The 19,617-nt window shown below is 45.8% G+C and overlaps 1 protein-coding gene and 1 long non-coding RNA gene across 4 annotated transcripts in view; both read right to left on the minus strand.

The window, feature by feature from the left end:
• Positions 1–9,935: 9,935 nt before the first annotated feature.
• LOC135397371 (uncharacterized) lies at positions 9,936–12,906 on the minus strand. Its single transcript, XR_010423637.1, has 2 exons — positions 12,542–12,906; positions 9,936–10,785 (listed from the first exon to the last, which is right to left on the minus strand). It is a non-coding gene; the product is annotated as an uncharacterized LOC135397371 (long non-coding RNA).
• A 2,326-nt stretch (positions 12,907–15,232) lies between these two features.
• LOC135377563 (nuclear hormone receptor E75-like) overlaps positions 15,233–19,617 on the minus strand; it is a 52,519-nt gene continuing 48,134 nt past the window's right edge. For 2 of the 3 annotated variants that reach the window (XM_064610080.1, XM_064610079.1), the window contains exons 3-6: positions 19,009–19,153; positions 17,440–17,678; positions 16,779–17,184; positions 15,233–16,667 (exon numbers count right to left, since the gene is read on the minus strand). In XM_064610080.1, coding sequence (XP_064466150.1) covers positions 15,628–16,667; positions 16,779–17,184; positions 17,440–17,678; positions 19,009–19,153 — 1,830 coding nt within the window. In that variant the 3' untranslated portion in view covers positions 15,233–15,627. Of the gene's footprint in view, positions 16,668–16,778; positions 17,185–17,439; positions 17,679–17,962; positions 18,169–19,008; positions 19,154–19,617 lie in introns of those variants that run through there. The other variant, XM_064610081.1, reaches the window with a different exon arrangement.

Below are 19,617 nucleotides of genomic sequence, written 5' to 3' on the forward strand. Positions count from 1 at the left end.
CAGAACTATTATATTGAGCCTATATACTATAGCAAGACATCGAAAGCGATACGTTCGTCTTCCATGTTTATGTAAGCGCGTCATCCCCCTTGGGATGAATGAAGACCTGTTCTTTCCTTAAAACTGAAGGGGGACTACATTCAGTCATATGACTTCGCATTAGGGCAAGACCAAGCGGGAGTCTGACGACGATGAAAGCAATATGCAACATATGAGAAGGAACTACTAAAAGTACACATACAACGACGGTTTGAAAAGTGCCGGGCCTCCTTCGTAGTTCATATACGGTGGTTAAATGCTTAGTTTTGCTATCGTGGTTTAAATAATGGGGAGTTTTAATCGATCAAGCACTTTACGAAAACGATACGATAAGCTCTGCTGTCAGGTCAAAGTTCAACAGGTGTTGAAACAATGGTGTTGCAAGACTAGAGAATCAAGGTGTTTGGAATATCAGAGGTGATGGACATCTAGACTGAACGGGTTCATCACCTTGACTCAAGAGATATGAATCTTCAGGTCTGTGCAAGGTGGATGCCGAGGGCCCCGAGGCACGCCAGCACCCAGGTTGCGAAGAACTGCTTCAACAGGTTGGCATGTAACTCTTCCGATTTTTTAAAGAGGTTCGTGACTACAGGCACAGCGTGGTCGCATCAATTACCAGCCACAGACGAAGTAGCGGTCAGAGCAAACGAAGCGCACTGGAACTGCACCACTGAAGGTTGCTGACAAAGTGATGGCGTCTGTCGTTGTTGTATGTGTGGGTTTTTAACTTCAAGGAGATTAGTTATAGAAGCCTATCTCCCAAAGAGCCAGACTATGGATTAAAAGCGACGATTCTTAACAATATAGGCATACTATCCCAAGCTCTTTGAGCACTCCACGGAAAAGTTGGAGGAAACATGAAAAAAGAAAAGGTGCTGTTCCTCAATGGCACTACACCAGCGCACATCTCGCACGTGTTACAGTTAATCAATACTTTTTGTTGATGATGTTGATGTCGATGAGGGCTCCATCGCCGCGGCAGAAGCAGTTTTAGCAGCCTTGACAAGTCGATCTACAAGGAAGCACTCGAAGTACCGAAGCATCGTTGGACGAAGTGTGTCAGCCTTCGCGGGGATTATATATCGGAAACAAAATAAATGAATAATTCAATTCGGAAAAGTTTACTAATATTTCCGTGTGAGTCCGATAACTTCTCAAACAGCCCCTCGTATACGTACTCAAAGCACAACCGAACCTGTTGCGTGTCAGAACCCGCGGAACGCAAACCCTAGGATAAATACCATGCTCGGTGTTTTTACAACTTTTGCGGCCATGAAGAAGTTAACGACCTCGTTAGTGCGTGAATCGCGCCCTGTGGGCGGCATCTTCCGCGCGTCGTCGATGGCAGCGAACGGACGGAGCAGATGGGATGACGACAAGATTGCGTGTATAGCCGGCGCCGGAAAGCGGGTCAAGAGCGCAGGAAGGAGGCCGCTTCCGAGCGTCAAGGTTCGCCGGAAGCGCTTCCAGCAGATACTTTTGGCGCTTCCACAAACTCATTGGCACGCACAGATATCCTGCTGCTAACAGTGGCAGATCCGGGGGGGGGGGGGGGGGGGGTCGCCCCCAAAACCATTAGGTTAAACATTAGATTCCCCTCTCCCCCCCACCTCCAGTTACACGCTCCGGCAAGGAAACCGCCCCCACCCCCCAAAGTGGGGGTCTGGGTCCGACCCCTGGCTGCTACCAATTGTCAATGTAAAATTGGATGGCGGCAACAGAGCGTTTAGTACTACGTAGTACGTACACAAGGAAATAGTGGGTGCACACTCCGCATGCTACAAATGTGTCCGTTTCCGTCTGGCGCGTGCGCAATGTGAGCACGCCATTTCCTTGCGTACTCAAGGCGATTGCGTACGCTACCAACTGAAACTCTCTCTGATATTTCTTACTTATTTCGATACCCTCCAGACCCGTACAGCAATTCATTCATTGAAAGCGTTAAAACCCCAGTGCCGGGGAGCTAAAAAGACAGACACAGACACATCTTTTTTTAACGGGGATTTAACGCTTTTAATCATTATTCTAGAAAACCGAACAGCCCAATTTTTCACCCTTTTTGAAATTCATCGATGCAACGCATTTTATGAAACTCAATTTCGAGCATTACTACTCTTGTGTATAGTTACTCATGTGGGCACTCATGCATTCAGGATGGTCGTCGTTGGCTCACGGTAACTGTCGCAGTCAAAGTTGTCTTAATCATACGCTAGACATATTTAAAAGTCTTATACATCAACGATGCTTCCATCAAAGACTCGGGTCTGAGAGAGCAAGCCAGCAATGCGGCAACGTAGCCACACGCAGCATCACCACCAAGATTCTCCTTTTATTTCTTTAACTGTCTTCTTTCTTCGTATATCAATATCTTCACTGCAAACGTGCAGAATGTTTGACGTAGCTGGGCTATATATACATAATGCCAACTACGCATTTTTTTCACGACGCATAACCACCGCGCAATAATAGAGGTAATTTAGGGAACAGAGGCCAGAGCGAAACTTACAAATTTTAATTAACGGCAATACAGTGCGGAACACTAACAGTAATGTCATGATATATAACACCGCGCCGCCATCGTCACCGTCTGCTCCGCGAGTGGGCCATGCATATTCCCGTTCAACGATCAATAAATCTTTTGGTTCAGCTCACAGTAAGTCAGCGTAATTCAATTATTTGTCATACGGGCTAAGACTTAACGTGAATTCTAATGAATGTGTTGAATCAATAGTAACCACGAGGAGAAGAATAATGAGCGAGAGGTACTCCGTGAAAGGGGTATGCGCAGTAAAATGTTTGCTCGATAACTCTAGTTTCACGCGCGCCTCCCTATACCCACGGGTAAAGTAAGTGAGACCTAGAAAACACCTTCGGTATCAGAACAGTGGTACAAGAGGAAAGTAACCAATATTTAGCCAATCATTGTCCTCTCTCATACTGCGACCAATCACATGCATCTTCCCTACCTCCTAAGGACGAATTTTGTCGTTACTTAGCGGGACCGAGTTCAGGCTCTATCGGTATTTACTTGTGAGAAAATTATGTGGGTCAGTAGCCAGTAAATTATTTTTTGTTGATTGCCACATGTCCGCAAAAAAAAAGAGTAAAAAGAACACGAAATAAGATCCTTTTAAGAAGTTTTGGTTGCGAAACAAAAAAAAAAAAAAAAAACTGACACGAAAGTATCTGCCTAAAGCAAGAGGGCGGTCCGTACTAGAGTCACTAAATAGTACCTCTATTTACCCCTGTACCCCTAGTACCCCTATGTACCTCTATGTACCTCTATTTAGTGACTCTAGTGCGTACGTGAGCGGCCATGTTTACGAAAACTACAAAGTGTCGTAGAGTGAGAGACATATAGAAGACGACGTTTGCAAAGTAACAACAATGATACAATTTAAAGTCGTTGTAAGATGTAAAGTATTTACCAAGTAAGAGCATGTTGGCTTGTTTACAGAAATATGAAAATGCTGGAGACGGCGTATTTATTGCATTTTATGATACAAGGTCTCCACAAATATCACACATATACGTATTACGTTACATATTCATTATTTCATTACTTTATTTATTATTTATTTCATTATTATACATTCATACATATTCATTAGTTCATGGAATGTCCATCAAATTTGAGGACTGAGAAACCGTGTGCAGTAACAAAAAACGAAAAGGAAATGAGTGCGGCAACAGTATCATATAACCGAACAGTGTGATCGATTTGCAGCTGCAAAGACTGAGTGACTGAATGACGACATAGCCAATGGGTTTGAGGCGTCACCATGCAGTCCATTCGAATCACAAGCAGGCTCGCGCCAGCTATTTTCGCTTTTGCGGTTGCTGATGTTTGTACGGCAAAATACTGATGACAGCTATGCCTATGGGCATTGGATATCCTATCCCCGGTTTCTGCTTACAAAGCGTGTGCTAACCGATTCATCGGCATGCTGTCTTGATATCACAGAAAAATGTCACTAGACTGTCGAGGATTTCATTGATCAATGATCACATAAAAGACAAATCACAATCAAGTATGGCCGTACAAACTATGGTCAGCAACGACCGCCTGCTAAACTACTATAACTACTATTTTGGAACTTCTCCGTAATGGTGCCTCCCACAAAGAAGTTTTACATGAATACGGTTATTAATGAAAAGTACAAGCCCTCAGTAGAAACTAAAACCGTAGCCTTTTCTTCAACGAATTCTATAAACTTTCAGCGCCTACATTACACATCAGTTGAAGTGTGCTGAATGTTACATGTTAATAATGCTAATGTCCGTAATGGTAATATGATAATAATGGTCATTCAGGCTGCGGTTTCTCTATCCATCACGTAGATTTCGTGTGAAATCTGCCATATAGTACTTCATTGTGCTTCATGTTGCTGTTGTACTCTTTTAAGTTGACTTGTAATTACGTTTTTCATTTGCATGTATTCAGACAGACAACGTCTTGGCACGTACGTTTTGCTATTTCATTCTCTGTGTACATGTAGTACGTGTAACTGCCACATGTATTGTAAGGTGGCGAGGCCTTGTCAGGTATACTTGTGGGCTTTTAGCCCTGTCACCTAAGACGGTACTGTCTTAAATAAATAAGCAAACAAAGTGTAGAACCCAATATTTAATCACTTTAGGTAACGTGTCCTCCAGTCAAACTTTATTAGTTTTAATATAACCTTTCAAAACGCGCTACCAGAAAAAAAAAAAAAAAGAAGAAGAAGAAGAAGAAAAGGGCATTGTTCAAGACTTTGGATTCGACTGCCTTTATCCCGTCAAAAGCGCGAATATATTGAATACCCATCTCGACAGGGCGTCTGACGTTGCCTCTTGCAGGGTGAGATCAGCTACAGAACACGACTTGAAATATGGACGATCGAAATATGGCAGTCATCGTAAAAGCCAGACTTCTAATTACCTGTAATCAATGTGTGTGGGTTCGATTCCTACCGCTGTCAGGCCTTTATGACGACTGCCATGCGTATTTGAATCCTTCAATCTTTGTTCTTAGACACCTTGAGGCTCGTGTTGCGTTTGTGTGTTCCGGCCTCAGAACCATTACTTTCCCTCACGACCTTCAAAGACTGCATTTCGGGTCGTTGAGCTGTTAGTCTCTGTCTACGTGTAGCATTCTCAGGGTTCAGTGAACAGAAAATCCCAAATGTGTTTTACGTCAACATATGGCCTTTTGAAACGAACTCGACGAGTCCACATTGTGGGCTCTGGAAGGGCCCTCCAAAACCCCAGTATTGTCGCTTCTCCGACTTATTTAAAGATGGCGTCGATTGATTGCGTAATCTTTTCACCTCCCTCGCTGGCGCAATGCTACTATAGCGCAGTACCGGAGAGCACACGCGTCACCGCATGTCGGGACGTGCTGGATGCGTATGCATTTGATGTGGTGATCTGGTGTTTTGGCAGGGGATCGAATCGGCGGGTCGGGACTCAACCCGACGACTGGAGCGCTATTGGTGTGTGTGGCGGCCCCGCGAGGCCCGGCCAAGGCCACGCTAATCTTGGCAGCCCCCAAAACGCCCATCATCGATCGGGCTTTCCTGGCACGGGAAAAGGAACAATTTTCAAGGGCGGCATCGATCGTCGCACTCGAGTTGTTCACCCAGCCTCCCGCCCGCACCAGTCGGGGGCCGTTGGAAACCTTGCGCCAGACTCGCTCGTCTCGAGATCACCTTGAATGCCTTAGGTGACTATATCGACCAGCTGACACAGCAGCAGACAAACGCAGCTCGAGGCAATAAAGTTGTAGCTGGGGCACACTCGAAATGACGAATAAAGACGGAATTCTGGAGCTGGGATTTTTTGGACAAAACATATAGATATGGTCTTCGTGTTTCTAGGATAATTCACGAGTGCCCCATTTTGTAAGTAGGGTTGGTTTCACACTACATTTTCTTTCTTGTTTTACACAAAGTGGAACCAGGGAAGCCTTCGAGACGTGTAGTATGTCTTCTCCGCTCTCCGGCACTCTCCGTGAGGACATTTTCAGATGTCACGTAATTGGGGAAGGGGGGGGGGGGGGGGGCTTATGTGCGAGGAATACAGCACGGGCACAGATTAACGCTCTCGCAATGGAATCTCGAGACATTTAGGGGTCTGACATTGTTTCTTGTTCCCATCATCGTCATCATCACCTGACACTGCATTGAATTTCCTTCCTCAAGGGTACCATTGACAGGCACCCTCCAGAATTACTCCACAGCTCTATTCAGTTATTACTATTATTAATCTGAACCCAGATGCAACGAAAAGATTTACCTCTACGAGGCATGTGTAGGGAGGATGTCTGTATTGGTTTTATGATGACGCCGCCGTGGAGGTATGCATTTCTTCCAAGAAATTACCGGATATACAGGTAGGTATCTTCTTGCCAGTTTTTCTACGTCACTGCGTGTGATACTTAGAATAATAATAATAAAAAAATATATGAAAAAAACTGCGACGTCTGCGCGTTAGCTGGGAACGCAATGTGCGAATGTTTGCTTTCCTTACCATAAACGCGGATCATGGCTTATTTCGGTTTATGACCTAATTGAGCCAAGGCCAAACAAGATCACTAGCCAAATACCTCAGAGGCCATAACTCCAGATGTTTCAGCCGTTTTTCGCTGAGTGTTCTACGACCAAGCACAAACTAAGACGATTCAAATAGAAGTTTAGTGCAAATGCGAGCACGATAACCCGTAGATTTGTTTCAAGGAGGACAGACGAACAGATAGCAATGTAATACCCGTAAATAAACAACAAGTATAGCGATATCCTGCTGACTGAGTTCTGTCTATCGGCTATTGTTTGCCTATCAGTGTTGGGGTTTGCCAAGTGATCAGTATTTTATACGAAAGCTTCATTGTCTATTGAGTAAAGCCAGACTTGTTGACGTTGTACCGCAATTTAACTTACCTTGCAGAAATAAGGCGTAGACAACGAATCAGCAGCAGCAAACAAACGAGAACATGCAATCCTGTTTGTGACGTGATTTTTCCTGCTGACTGCACGCTACTAAGATCGATCAGCTGAACAAAAAGAGGACGTCACGTGTTCCACACCTGCCACATCTTGTCACATCTGTAGTCAACTTCGAGGCTCGAAGAGCCTCCACAAACCAGCACACATATACCATATACTATGTAAATGAAACACGCAGAAGTGTGTCCGTAGACTGATCCCAAGGTTGCGGTTTCGAACTCGGCAGAGGACGCCAACAACCTGGTTGTATAGAGAGAGGGACGAACATTAATCCACAGACCGACCTCTATGGCGTCGCTCATAATCTTAGTTCTCTCGTCACGTATAAAGCCACAAATTATTATTATTATTAAGACGGAAATGTGAGGCAGCAATGCTGGCTTCTCTGCAGACAGCCACCTTTGAGCTTGAGAGCGCTCTGTATTCATTGAAAGGAAAGGAAGTCTTTGCTGGTTATTAGCATTTGTGATTCTTTATCTGAGATCTCCCAACGTCTATAGTTCAAGCTGTGTTCCCAGGCTACAAGTATTAGAGTGGCAAGACCCGACCCCTCAGGACCAACATTTCCATATTTTTCATTTTGCTTCTAATTCTGGCATTTATGCAGTATGTTACGAGGTTCTATCCTGTCCTTGAGACAAATTGCCATTTTTCCTACGAAGCGGCTCCAGATTTCCTCTGGGGGTAGCATCGCCCTTTTAAACGCAATTTTTTATGTTTCTGGTCCTCCGACAGTCCTGTAGAGAACAGACTAGCCCTACAGAGTATACAGTACGTTAACTACTTGGATTCTGCCAGCGTTCGGTTATTTACCCCGAAGCTTTTGTACGTATAAAGTAAAAGCACAGATGCAACAACTTAAAAAGGAACAAAGGCGCATATCTTTCTGTTAACCGAGCAGGACGGCTCCTGGGTGTTTGTTCGGTTTTCTAAGGCAATGAAATCAATCCTACGAAATGTGATTTGATTAATTAAGACACCGAATCCCGAAACGCGCGACAGACGCAATTCTGTTGTCTAGAGTAAGAGATCTTCTTGAATCTAAGTTGGTCCGTTTCCAGTCAAAAACGGGCATTGCTGTGTCAGATTTCTTACGTGTTTTAGAACTTTATCTGAGATCGACTGCCGTTCGCATTGATAAGGGTCTGTTCATTCAAAAAACGGGGGTTTGTATTGGTTCGGCCATCGCACCTGTGTTATCAGAGATTTACTTGTCTACTGTTGATAATGCTGTTACATCTTATCTGGCAACAGTTCCCCGTGCTCAACTGCTTGTTAAGCGCTTTGTAGACGATTTGCTGCTGCTCTCTACAGTTAAAGATGATATTTACGCATGTGAGCGTTTGATAAGAGCGACATCCCCTGAGTTGTCTTTCACTGTTGAACACCCGACCAATGCTGTGCTACAGTTCCTTGATGTGAGGCTTTTGCTAACACCTTCTTTGTGTTGGTCGTATGGGAAATTGGCTCCTAAGCCACTTTTACCCGCTAGCAGTTGTCACTCAAAGAATGTAAAACGGGGTGTTGTCACGGGCCTCCTATCTAGCACTTTGAGGAAGTCATGTGTACATCAGTTGTGTATTTCTTTAAATTTTCAGTGTGATCGTCTGCAGCTCGCAGGCTATTCTAATGCAATGCTTTTTAGCGCTCTTGAGTCTGTTTTTAGTAGATTAATTTCCCCCTGTGCCCCACTTGTCACTGATAATGAGATTCGTGTTGCGATCCCATATTTTCACAATGTCTCACATAACGTCCTTGCTGTAGCAAAAAAGTTTGGTGTCCGGGTTGTATTTAAAAACTGCTTTAGACTTGATGCTCTCTGTCCTTTCCAGAAGCGTGACAAAGTTTGTAAATCGCATAAAAATAGCTATGTACAATGCCAGTCAAATGTGGTGTATCAGATACCTCTTGCTTGCGGTTTTTGCTATATCGGCCAAACGAAACGTTGCTTGAATGACAGGCTCCGGGAGCACGCTTCGAAGGTAAAAAATGAGGACCAGTCGTCGGAATTGGCAAAGCATCTCAAAGTTTGCTTTAATTGTTCTCCCACATGGGAAGAGACCTTTGTCAAGGCCAGGGAGTCCGACCTCAGTCGGAGGCTTTTGAGAGAAACGTTGTCAATTTTGGGGGCTGGGAACTGTGTCAGCAAAGCGTCTGTGACCTTCGGCCCTGCTTTGGCGAGCCTTTTGCACTGTCCCTCCTCCCCCACCTGATGTGTTAAAAGTGTGCGGTTGTCCATTAAACTTTAGCTGTGTTTGAGACTTTGTGTTGTGTCGTCTGTTTTTCGTCTTTTTCCCAGTCTCGGGTTTTCGTCATGGAAAACAGTTGTTCGATACAGCGTATTAGGGCTGTTCATTGACTGACTGACTTGCCAGAACCTGCTCACGATATTCTACAGAAGAAGTTGACAAGCGTCCGTAGAGAATTGAGTTTGAGTCTGATTATAGAAAGAAAAAAAAAAAACCGGAAGAATAGATAATTATTACAGTGTGCCTCACTTTTTCATAATAAAGGTATGATGGAGTGCAGTACCGCAGCCAGATAAAATATTTCGGGAGGGGTTCTGTGGGAACTTTACATGGGGGAGGACGATTGCAACCCGTTTCCTTTTCCCAAATGCACTACCAAATGTACGGTTTCGGGGGGTGGGGGGTGGAGGTGAACACCCCCAAACCCTTGCTACGCTCCTGATGGTGTCGTACGCATGTGGGTGATACGAAAAGAGCATCGTCCATAGAGATATCGTGAAATTCATGCCGCTAAACGGAATTTTAAAAAAATTAATATAAAAGAATACTGGTGATGCGAGAACACTTGAGATATCACTGAAACCGGCACCCGTTGAAACTACAAGTACAAAGTGGGCAATACTTAACCTTGACCTTGAGAACGGACAACGACAATAAGAAGTAGACGGGCGAGGCTCACACATTTATGTCCAGAAAAATGGCAGTGTAAATGGTTATGACCACATTCTAACATAGTTCACTGAAACGTGCCGAATACACGGGTTGTGTCATCGCGTAGTACACGCGTTCGATTTTCCCTTCATTGTATGAAAACTCACGAACTACGCCTTTATTGCGCTCTCTTTTTGTTTTTCCTCCCTGGTTTTCCTGCGCTGCACTTTCAACGAAATACAGGTTCACAGATTGCTCGCCAGTGCAGACACTCAGTAGGTTACGCTACAGATTTACCCCAACACAATTTAAACACGCAGACCCTGGCATTTAGAACCTATTACAGCAATAATGCGGCATGGGCTTTGAATGCGCATTGAATTTGTGCAGACAAAACTTCTACATGTTTTCACGTAGAGGCGAAGGTCTTGATCGAGGACTCCCACAAAGCGAATGCTTTTAGTCTAGTCCGCGTTCTGGACGTCTGCCACCAGTCAGTCGGACGAAAGCCAGGCAGACATCATTTCAACTCGCACATATAGTCCATATTCTTTGACGCTCGGGAAGTAACGTGAGAAGGTCACTTGTCGTCTGCACACCTTTCTGGTCATCGGCCACATTCCGCGAGCTTGTACTGTACTTACGTGCAACGCAGAGTTACAGAAAGAGGGGTCACGCTGAAGGCCAGTGAATGGGGAGGACGAACGAAGGCTCGGTGGCCTTGAAGGCAGTTGCGGCGAGGTTCAGTGCTCCGAGCCATGTCAAGGTCGCTACTTTCAAGGGCGCGTTCTGCTCGCCTTTGTGATTCTCCCCTCTGACACGGAAAGGTTGACCTGTTCACTGCTCTCTGCACAGTGGCCCTTTTGTGCGAAGAGAGAGAGAGAGTCGGTTACTTTGGAGACAGTCTGTCTCCAAGTATTGAAGGGAAAGTGAAGCCTGTCATTGCAGCCACATAACTTCTGGCACTTGTACATTGTCTGCGATATGCGAAAAATCAGTACACTCAAGATTGTTTTACTCAGATATGTGGCTCATGTGTGAGTTGCAGAAACAAATGTGGTACCGTATTTTTTCGGATATATACGGACGCGTGTAGGGTTGACAGGAACGTTGTATTATAATAATACGAGTACAAAACATTTGGAAAAAGTGTCATGCGGGTGATATTCTGGCTTTTGGAATGAGGTATGAAATGACCCGAGGTATTTAACCCAAAATTTTCAGAGGCCATCCACGGGCACTCACATTTCACAAGAAACGGGACAGAAACGTTCCACTGTTCCTAACCCGTAGGGAAGAACTCAACCTCGCATACAGAAACCAGGTGGTCTCTTGGAGACATAAACTTCAAAATGTCCTTTCTCAGGTTCAACCACCCAGGGAATATCCACCGTTTAAAATCCCATCTGTTCGAAATCCCATCTGTTCGAAATCCCAAACGGCGCTAGCGTAGCGTTGCGCACTTGCCCAGCTGTGCCCCCTCCCCCAACCGCATAATGAACTGTAAAAAAAAAAAAAAATTCTAAACTAACCTAACTTCTGAAACCTGGGCTTTCATTCACGATAATGACTTCTACCGACGTCGAAATCGCGCAATACTGAGAGGTTTGTCAGTAATATTATTTCATTGCGCCATTCTTCATATTAAAGCTTTAATTTAGTCATCTGGAATTTTAAACGGCAGTGGATCCTTAATGGCGGGATATCGTGGCATCCCCACGCAAATGAGCTTCCCGCCGTACGTCACTGCTGAAGTATACATGATACGCGTTGAAAGAAACAAAAAAATCTTCAGCATGCATACGTGAAACAATAAAAGATGACGATCGTAATTTGTATTAAGTGTGTGCCGCCACATTACCTCCACCATTGGGGTAGAGTATCGCCCCTGGTGATGAAACTCCCCAATTATCATCATTCAAATAAAGTAGTTGTTGTTTCTATAAGAGCTGTACAGAAACGAATTGAAAAGCTTCAAGAAGCAAGCTCCTCACCAGATGAACTTAGATTTTGCAAGTTGAGTTATGCATTCATTTCCAATAACGGAATATTTATGGAAACAACGGTGTTTCTACATATGCCAAGGAAACATAAAAAATAAAGTGACAACATAATAGTTCGAGGATACTGTGGGTTACATATTACATATACTTACGTATACTTAGGTTGAGACTTAACGTGGGTTCCACAGCGCAAGGAAAAACAGAGACAGGAAAGGAGAGACAAACAGCGTCGTCCTTGTCTCTCCTTTCTTGTCTCTGTATTTGCTTGCGCTGTGGAAACCATGCTACATATGTATATGGGTTATAAGTAGGGTTCCGGGATTTCGGAGCTTATTTCTGGGTGTTACCGGAGGATGTTTTTCGGAGTTTATTCTATTTAAAAAAAACGGATTTTTTCGGAGTGTATCATTTATAGCTCAGTTAATATCCGAAATTCGGAGAGCACTTGACGACGCACACACAGTTGTGCAGCGAAAACGCAGTTGTCACATTTATTGCTTCAACACTAAAGAGACAGAACCTTAACAATACATTTCGTGCGAAGCACACTGAGGTGTTCCGCAATTCCGAAAGCACCCTTTCCGTGTGCTCACTGTTACGCGGCAATACTTACATAGGACAACCTCTGCATCGCGTTCGAGGGACGATGTGAACTCCTCGGAATCAGGGTACTACTTGACGTAGTCGCAGGGCAGTTTTCGCTTGCGTCCCATCTTGTCGTCAGCACTGGAACTAGTTGCAATTTCAAGAAGACCACTCTGTATGACCACGGTTCGATACTTATTTAAGTGCTTATGTCACATGTAACACAAGGAAATCGGAAAACAGGCTAGGGAAAAACCCGGCCGGTGAATCCTCAAGTGGTCGAGATAACCGTCGAAGGAAACACTAGGTCACAGAAACCATTGTTATGTTGCGGTGGGGTCAGTATCCGAGGTCAGAAGAAACCCAGGGCACAAAAGGAGGCCAAGAACAATAACCCGGTTATCAGGGAAAACATCTGCCAAGCGGAGTTTTTCGGATTAATCCGAATTGCTTAAAATTTTACTGGAGTACGTTTTTCGGATATTTTCGGATAAATCCGAAAACCTAGTTATAAGTTATAAACCAGACCTGTCCAGCTGTCAGATAAACAGCTTTTTCCTACTCCCTCATTGCAAGTGGATGAAAAATAAAATTCCATAAAATTGTCTTTTAATTTATTACCACGGGAAAATTATTGCAAGTAGTGATAAGGGTAAACTAAATAAGTACATACTGTGTTTCGACTGGTTTCGTTCCACCTTTCAAATTCTTCAGTTGCCCATGCCGCATCGAGGCAGTCGTTGTCACGCGACGCGATTGTGTCTGAATAGTGGTGATAGCTCCATTCCGTTTCAAATACCTGCTTCTTCAGAACTGCAGACAGTTATATAAGCCATGAATACTGGTCGGCAACTGGTAATAAAAGAAAATCTGAACGGTTTCTGAAATTACGGCGAAAAACAGGTGATAAAAGAAAGTAATTAGGCAGGTAATTAGTTAACAGTTGAAAGTCACTCTCTGAGGAAGAATAATTGGTTAGTTATCTTTATCAAGAACTAGTAACTGTATAATTCCCAAGGCATACCAGAGACGACGTCTATATCTTGTCTCTTCTTTTTGTCTTTGTTGTGCAGCCACACCACAATCTCGCAGAAAAACCCCGAATGTGACAAACCGAGCAGAACCGCCCCATCGGACCGGATAACCGCGAGACACGGCTTGTCTGCGCTGTCGTATCTACGCGTTAACGGTTTGACCTTTCGCTGTCGGCATTTATGAGCCAGGCTTTTCTCCCGCTTCGTTCAGCAAGGTCTTCTCGGCCTTGTTGTTCCGACACAGGACGACTGCCGCAACCGAATGCGCAATCTTAGCTCACAAAAGCTCAAAAAACGGCGGCGCAGCAGCGAAACGTCATTGAAGTTCCTCCACATGGCGACGCCTTTTATCGCTGCCCTGGAAGGAGTGAGTGTCTGACATTCGCAATCTGGTCTGCGATCCCAGAATGCTGCAGCTGTGCTTCCAGTTGCGTCAGGTGCGCTCCGCAATCGCCAATTGTTAGTTATCACAGCTGGAGAATGTTAAGTGTAACTGTCAACTACGACGTAATGAATAAATGTAGACGGCTGAACCGGCGTGTGCGAAAGAGGCTGCGACATAATGAACCTCAAGGCCGTTGTTGACTTGGAAGGAGCCATTTGTGTCGCGCCACTAACGGCAGACGAAGGCTGCCTGATGGCGATTGATTCTTCTTCGATTGAAAGGAATTTATTTGTGGGGTTATTTGTCAAATAAAGGTCGCAAACATCGAAAGTAATACAACTAATCTCATCTATGCATATTATATAGCCACATCATTACCGTCCAGTTGCGGGTCCATGCCAACCTTTCGCAACGATTCAGCTCCAGAGCCCACTGCAAATTCCCCCCCTTTTTTTTGGAAGGGGGGGATTCTGAACCGATTCATAATTAGCTCAACTATGATTCAGGCAGGTCCATCACTAGAAAGAACGATAATGACTAGTATGGTCCTTTTGTTTGAGATAGTAGGCGCGCCTCCATTTGCACTTCTAGAGAGGCAGAAGCAGTTAGCTTACCAATCTTCCGTAATCGTGGATATGTTACATTACATCGAATGACAGAAGCTATCCTAGAACGTATGAGTGTGTGTGAAGATTAATCCTATTGTTCTTAGACAGTCCACCTTGAATTCACATTCTGCTTCTTGACACATCAATAAACTTTCCAGGAAGGCCTTAGTGTCAATGACATCCGACTCACCTTTTCCATTGCATTCTATACATTTAAAGTGAGGCACGATTGTGTGCCAGGACAGTACTCAGAGTGACTGTGCATAAAGTAGTAACCCAAAGTCTATTCCAAGAAGCCATGCATCCTGTTCTATAATCAAGGTGCAAAGTAGTTGCATGAGGTAGCCCCTACATGTTGCTGTTAGTGGGTAGAAAGAAGATCTACAGCAGGCATCTCCAATAGCCCTACCAGATTGTTTAAATAATCTAAAAGGTGGCATGATTTTCACTCGTTTAGCAAGGTTGTGGCATATCAATTGATACTATAGTTAGAAAGAGGAATAAGCAGTCAATGCATTGTGTCAACATGAAACCATCATGCTGCCTAAATACAACAATTTCTTGTTGCTTGAATACCTGGAGGCATGGAAGAAACTTGGACGTACAGCAACGACTAATCAGATGCTGGATATCCAAGTCCCCTCCAAGAACATGAAGAAACACAACCACAAAATGAACATACAAAGACACAGTTTGACCTTCGCAGTTTTCTTTTTTATTGATTTTGAAGAAATGTGGATAAATCTTTGTACATAGGCAATGGAACGAGAAATACAATATGCTAGACAAAAGCACATGACACACTGCACACACACACACACACACAATGGCATACGTCATAACTTACAACACCTGCTAAAACGGGGTTGGCTGTCCATAAATAAACGCACATTGATACAGATGACACAGAAATGATTGCACGTAATACTGGCTCCTGCAGCTTCTTCGATGGTTCCACCTTAATTTATATTAAGTGTGCCCATTGTGGGCAGATGATTCTCTGTACAGTATAGAATAGGGCATATAACTTAAGATGGCCAGCGTCCATGCGCTAAGATATGTACACAGGGGGGGCAAGAGACTGGCTTCACGTCTCGGTCTTGAGCGGGAACGGGCTGCCAGGCTTCTTGGACAGGTTGAGGGGCTGGGGACCCTCTGTCACGACTAGTGTTGGGCTGCTCGGGCTGTATGGGCAGCGGGGTGGAGGTGTGGGTGTAGTTGGTGTTGCCACAGGATGCGGTGGTAGCGGTGTTTCGGGAAATGGCCATCCAGGGTAGAATGCACCTTGGGGCAGAGCTGGATATTTGGGTGGGGGAGGTCCCAGCGGACTCTCGTTGCGCATGATTATGTTATGGATGAGGTCAGTGCGCTTGAGCTGCTGCTCATTCATGAAACGAGGTGCCTGCTGGAGCCGCCCCACTAGCGTGCTGTGGCTCGATGCGAGGTCTGCTGAGCTAGATGCAGACTCCTTGCGAGCAGCTCGTAGTTTCTTGTGATGCCTGTACGCTTCCTCCATGAGCTGGTTGGGGCTGACGAGTGGCGGCGCCTGCAGAGCGCGCTTCAGCACGGGCATGTCCTCCTCGGGCCGCTCACTCTCGTCGGCCACTTCCTTCACTTTCTCGTCCAGCGAGCGCGGGCTAGAGCACACGGAGGCAGTCGGCGTGCAGCAGCTGGGCTCCTTTCCGCTTTCTATACCAGAGTCCGTAGGAGAGTCCACACGTCGCACCTTTGCATACGTTTTAGGTCCAGCGGGGCTGTCGGGGGAATAGTCGGTGCTGCTCGAGAACGAACCAGAGCGTACTGGACTTTTGGCGCCGTCTAGGGAGTTAGTAGAAGATGCTACAGAACGCGGACTTGCGGGACCCCACTCTTTTATGCTCCAGGGTTCGCTGCTGGGCACTGTCGCAGCATTCAGGTAGGGCGGAGTGGCTGCTGGCTCCATCTTGTACGCGAGCAATTTTTCAGAGTGCAGCGTATTGAGTGTCCGTAGGTCGGGCACCTTCTTCATCAGTTCGGCACAGAGCTGTGGTTGGTCAGGGTGGCCCGCAGCTATTGCCTTCTGCAGCACATCTGTCAACCGCCGCTGCATCTTCTGTACAAGCTCGGTGTTACGGAGGCCAGGCCGATCTACGAGACAAAAGGTAAGTGGCTATGAAGCACTATCCAGATATATGTGCAAGATCGAGCAAATATACACAGTACACGAATCTGTTATCAGTGCTCAAAATAGTAACTGACCTGCCGCAATGACGACGATGGCACAGAAGAGACCGAGCTCCGCATCAGTGAGACCCAAAGAGTTGAGGCGTTCAGCAAAATCAAACATGGAGTCTAGCAGGAATCGAGCATTGCTGGCTGAATGAAGGGATTCCCGCAGAAGGACTTGGCCGTTGAGGCACACCATGGAACTGGAGCGGCTGTCGAACATGCAAGCTAGCCGTACGAGGAGCACTTCAAACACTCCAGCTTTCAGTAGCGTCACTTGATCGTCCTGAGCCAGGAGACTAAAGCCAGGGATGCGCTTTGCAAACTCCACAACTCCGCGAATGGCTGGTGAGAACCGCTCAGAGAAATCTTCCATAAGCCGTGGCCCACTGCCTTCAGCTTGTGGTTGATGCAGTGTTGTTGGATTTAGTGGGCATGCCTGTAAACAAACAATTGAACAACAAATAAGCAAATAAACCTCACACGTGCCATTACACAGATAAAACTGACAGCCTATGTGATACCCATAGCGATGAATACTTTGGGCAGTACACATAAGTATGGGCACCACCATAGGTGAGAACGAAATCGGCGGAAATCGGAAAATGTACGCATAACGCCTCAACTGATACAGTTGAGACATCATACTCAGTCAACCACAATTCACAGAACACAGAAAGCACGTATGACTCACCAACTGCGGTGGGCACTGGGCGTAGATGGGATGAGCACGGGCCCGCTCAAGAAGTGGTGTCACTTTGTCGCTGGTGAAGTCGCAGGTTTCCTCGTGCGCTCGTACAACAGTGTCAAAGAGGCGCATTTCGTCCTCCAGCTCCACCGATAGTGCCTTCTCCTGAGAGCTTGCGTTCACCTTCTGCATGGCGGCCAGGATTTTGGCCTTCTCACGCTTAGGCACACGGCCGAACCTCACGGCTGCGGGAAAGAGAAACGACTGCCATCAGATCTCTACGGCGACCTTGCCAGTCCAAGCTGCTGGACTACGGCCAACGGCTTTAGGGCTGACGAGTAAGGCACGACAGCTCTGCAACTCAACGCTTAACGCAGCATAAGCAGTAATACATGTTCGCCGATGGTACGCGACAGAGAGATTCCATCGGAGGAAAACACCCGACCGGTCAGAGAGGAACAGGTGTGAGCCGACCGATGAAGCAAAGACACGAGCGAGCGCGAACAGATGGGCGACCGGAAGCGCTTACGTTTTCCATCTACGTAATAGAGAAAGCCGGCGTTGCCAAGCCTGGGGTCCGGAGCCATCATCATGGTCGCGTCGGAGTCGGAGCCCGGGCTGCAGACTGCCTACTGCGTATCGGCACTGCCCATCGATGTTGTCGCCACAAGGAAGAGCGCCAAGCGCCGGTGAAATAACGTCACTCCTTTTCCGCTTTCCCTCTCGGGCTCCTGCCCTTGAACTTGTTTAATAACGCCCGCGCGGCGACCTACTTCTGCGCGCCGACCTTGGATGCGCGCCATCTAGCGCCAGACCGCCGCGGCGACGCAGCCGCCATCTGCTGCCCCGCTCGCGAACTGAGCCGCGCGCTTCCTCGTCGCCGCGCTAAATTCAAATCCACCCTTCGAATCGGAACATGCTCCTATATCCGCGCACAGAGTCGACATTTCGATATTTTTTGGGCAGTCACCCCACACCTTCAGCGCTGACAGATTACAGTAGGTAACGGATACCCGATTGAAAGGAGTATTAGCAGGTAAAATAGGGCCAGTAGTTCACGCCTGACTTCTCAAGGTACAATGTAATCGTAGACGATACACAAACGGGCAGTACACCAGACTCAAGTTACATAATTTCACCCAAATTGTACATCCAGCATAGTGGTTCATAGGATACCCTATACTCCCGCGTAAGAAGAACTCCCAAGTTGCATATGTTTGAAGGAAGAGAAATTTTTGTCAACATTGTTTTCTGAGTATATTTCTCTTTTTATAGAAGATATTAGTTACAATTACCTCGCGCAATTCTCTCTTAAACATCTGCAAAACACAGCCCCCACTAGTTCCACTACATGGCTAATTTATAAAATCCACACAAAATGTACAATGCTCAAAGTTTTTTTCTTCTCCTTCTTAGTTTCCAATACAATGCATGTGCTACTGCTTACACTGCTCTACAAAATTCTAAAACAAAGTCACACAAGAAAAGAGCAGAGGAGGTTCTGTAACCAGCTGTGCCCTTGACTCTTGAATGCTACTTCTCTTGAATGTTTCTAAAACACAATAAGTCACTTACCATCTCGAGACATGCCCACTGCTATGCACTTCTTGAGGCGGCAGTACTGGCACCGGTTGCGGTTAATACGGAGGATTGAGCATTGCTGATTCTTCGTACATGGCCTGTACTGAATTTTTTGCTGAATGCTACGACGAAAGAAACCCTGGGAAAGATGAAACACAAGCTATGAGATAAAGTCGTCGATCACTCAAATCCAAATATGTCGGCGATAAATCAACAAAGTGCAGTCTTCACTCCCAAGTTGAAACAGTAAGAAACAGAGAAGAACGCAGCGTACTGTGAATCAAACACCGAATCACCCCCCCAGGAGAAAAACTGGGTTCACGAACCAGGTTCCTGAACCCAGTTAAAAGGGTAGTTCACCTGACACGTAAGGTATACGTCATTATCCGACGTGGAAGTCCAAAGGACCGAAATGCCGAATTTGCAAAGTCGTAATCCAAACTCGAAATAGAGTCGAACACGGTCGCTGTGACTGGGTTACATGGTGAAGCGAAACACGCGCACAAGCGGGCAATGTTCCGGCCTCACTGTGGCAAAGATTTCCGGAAAAGGTATCCCGGTAGATGTTTTGTTTATTGGGTGTCTTGCCTGAGCGAGGGGTCT

The sequence above is a fragment of the Ornithodoros turicata genome, chromosome 1 (genome assembly GCF_037126465.1).
Source record: "Ornithodoros turicata isolate Travis chromosome 1, ASM3712646v1, whole genome shotgun sequence".
NCBI lineage: Eukaryota > Metazoa > Arthropoda > Arachnida > Ixodida > Argasidae > Ornithodoros > Ornithodoros turicata.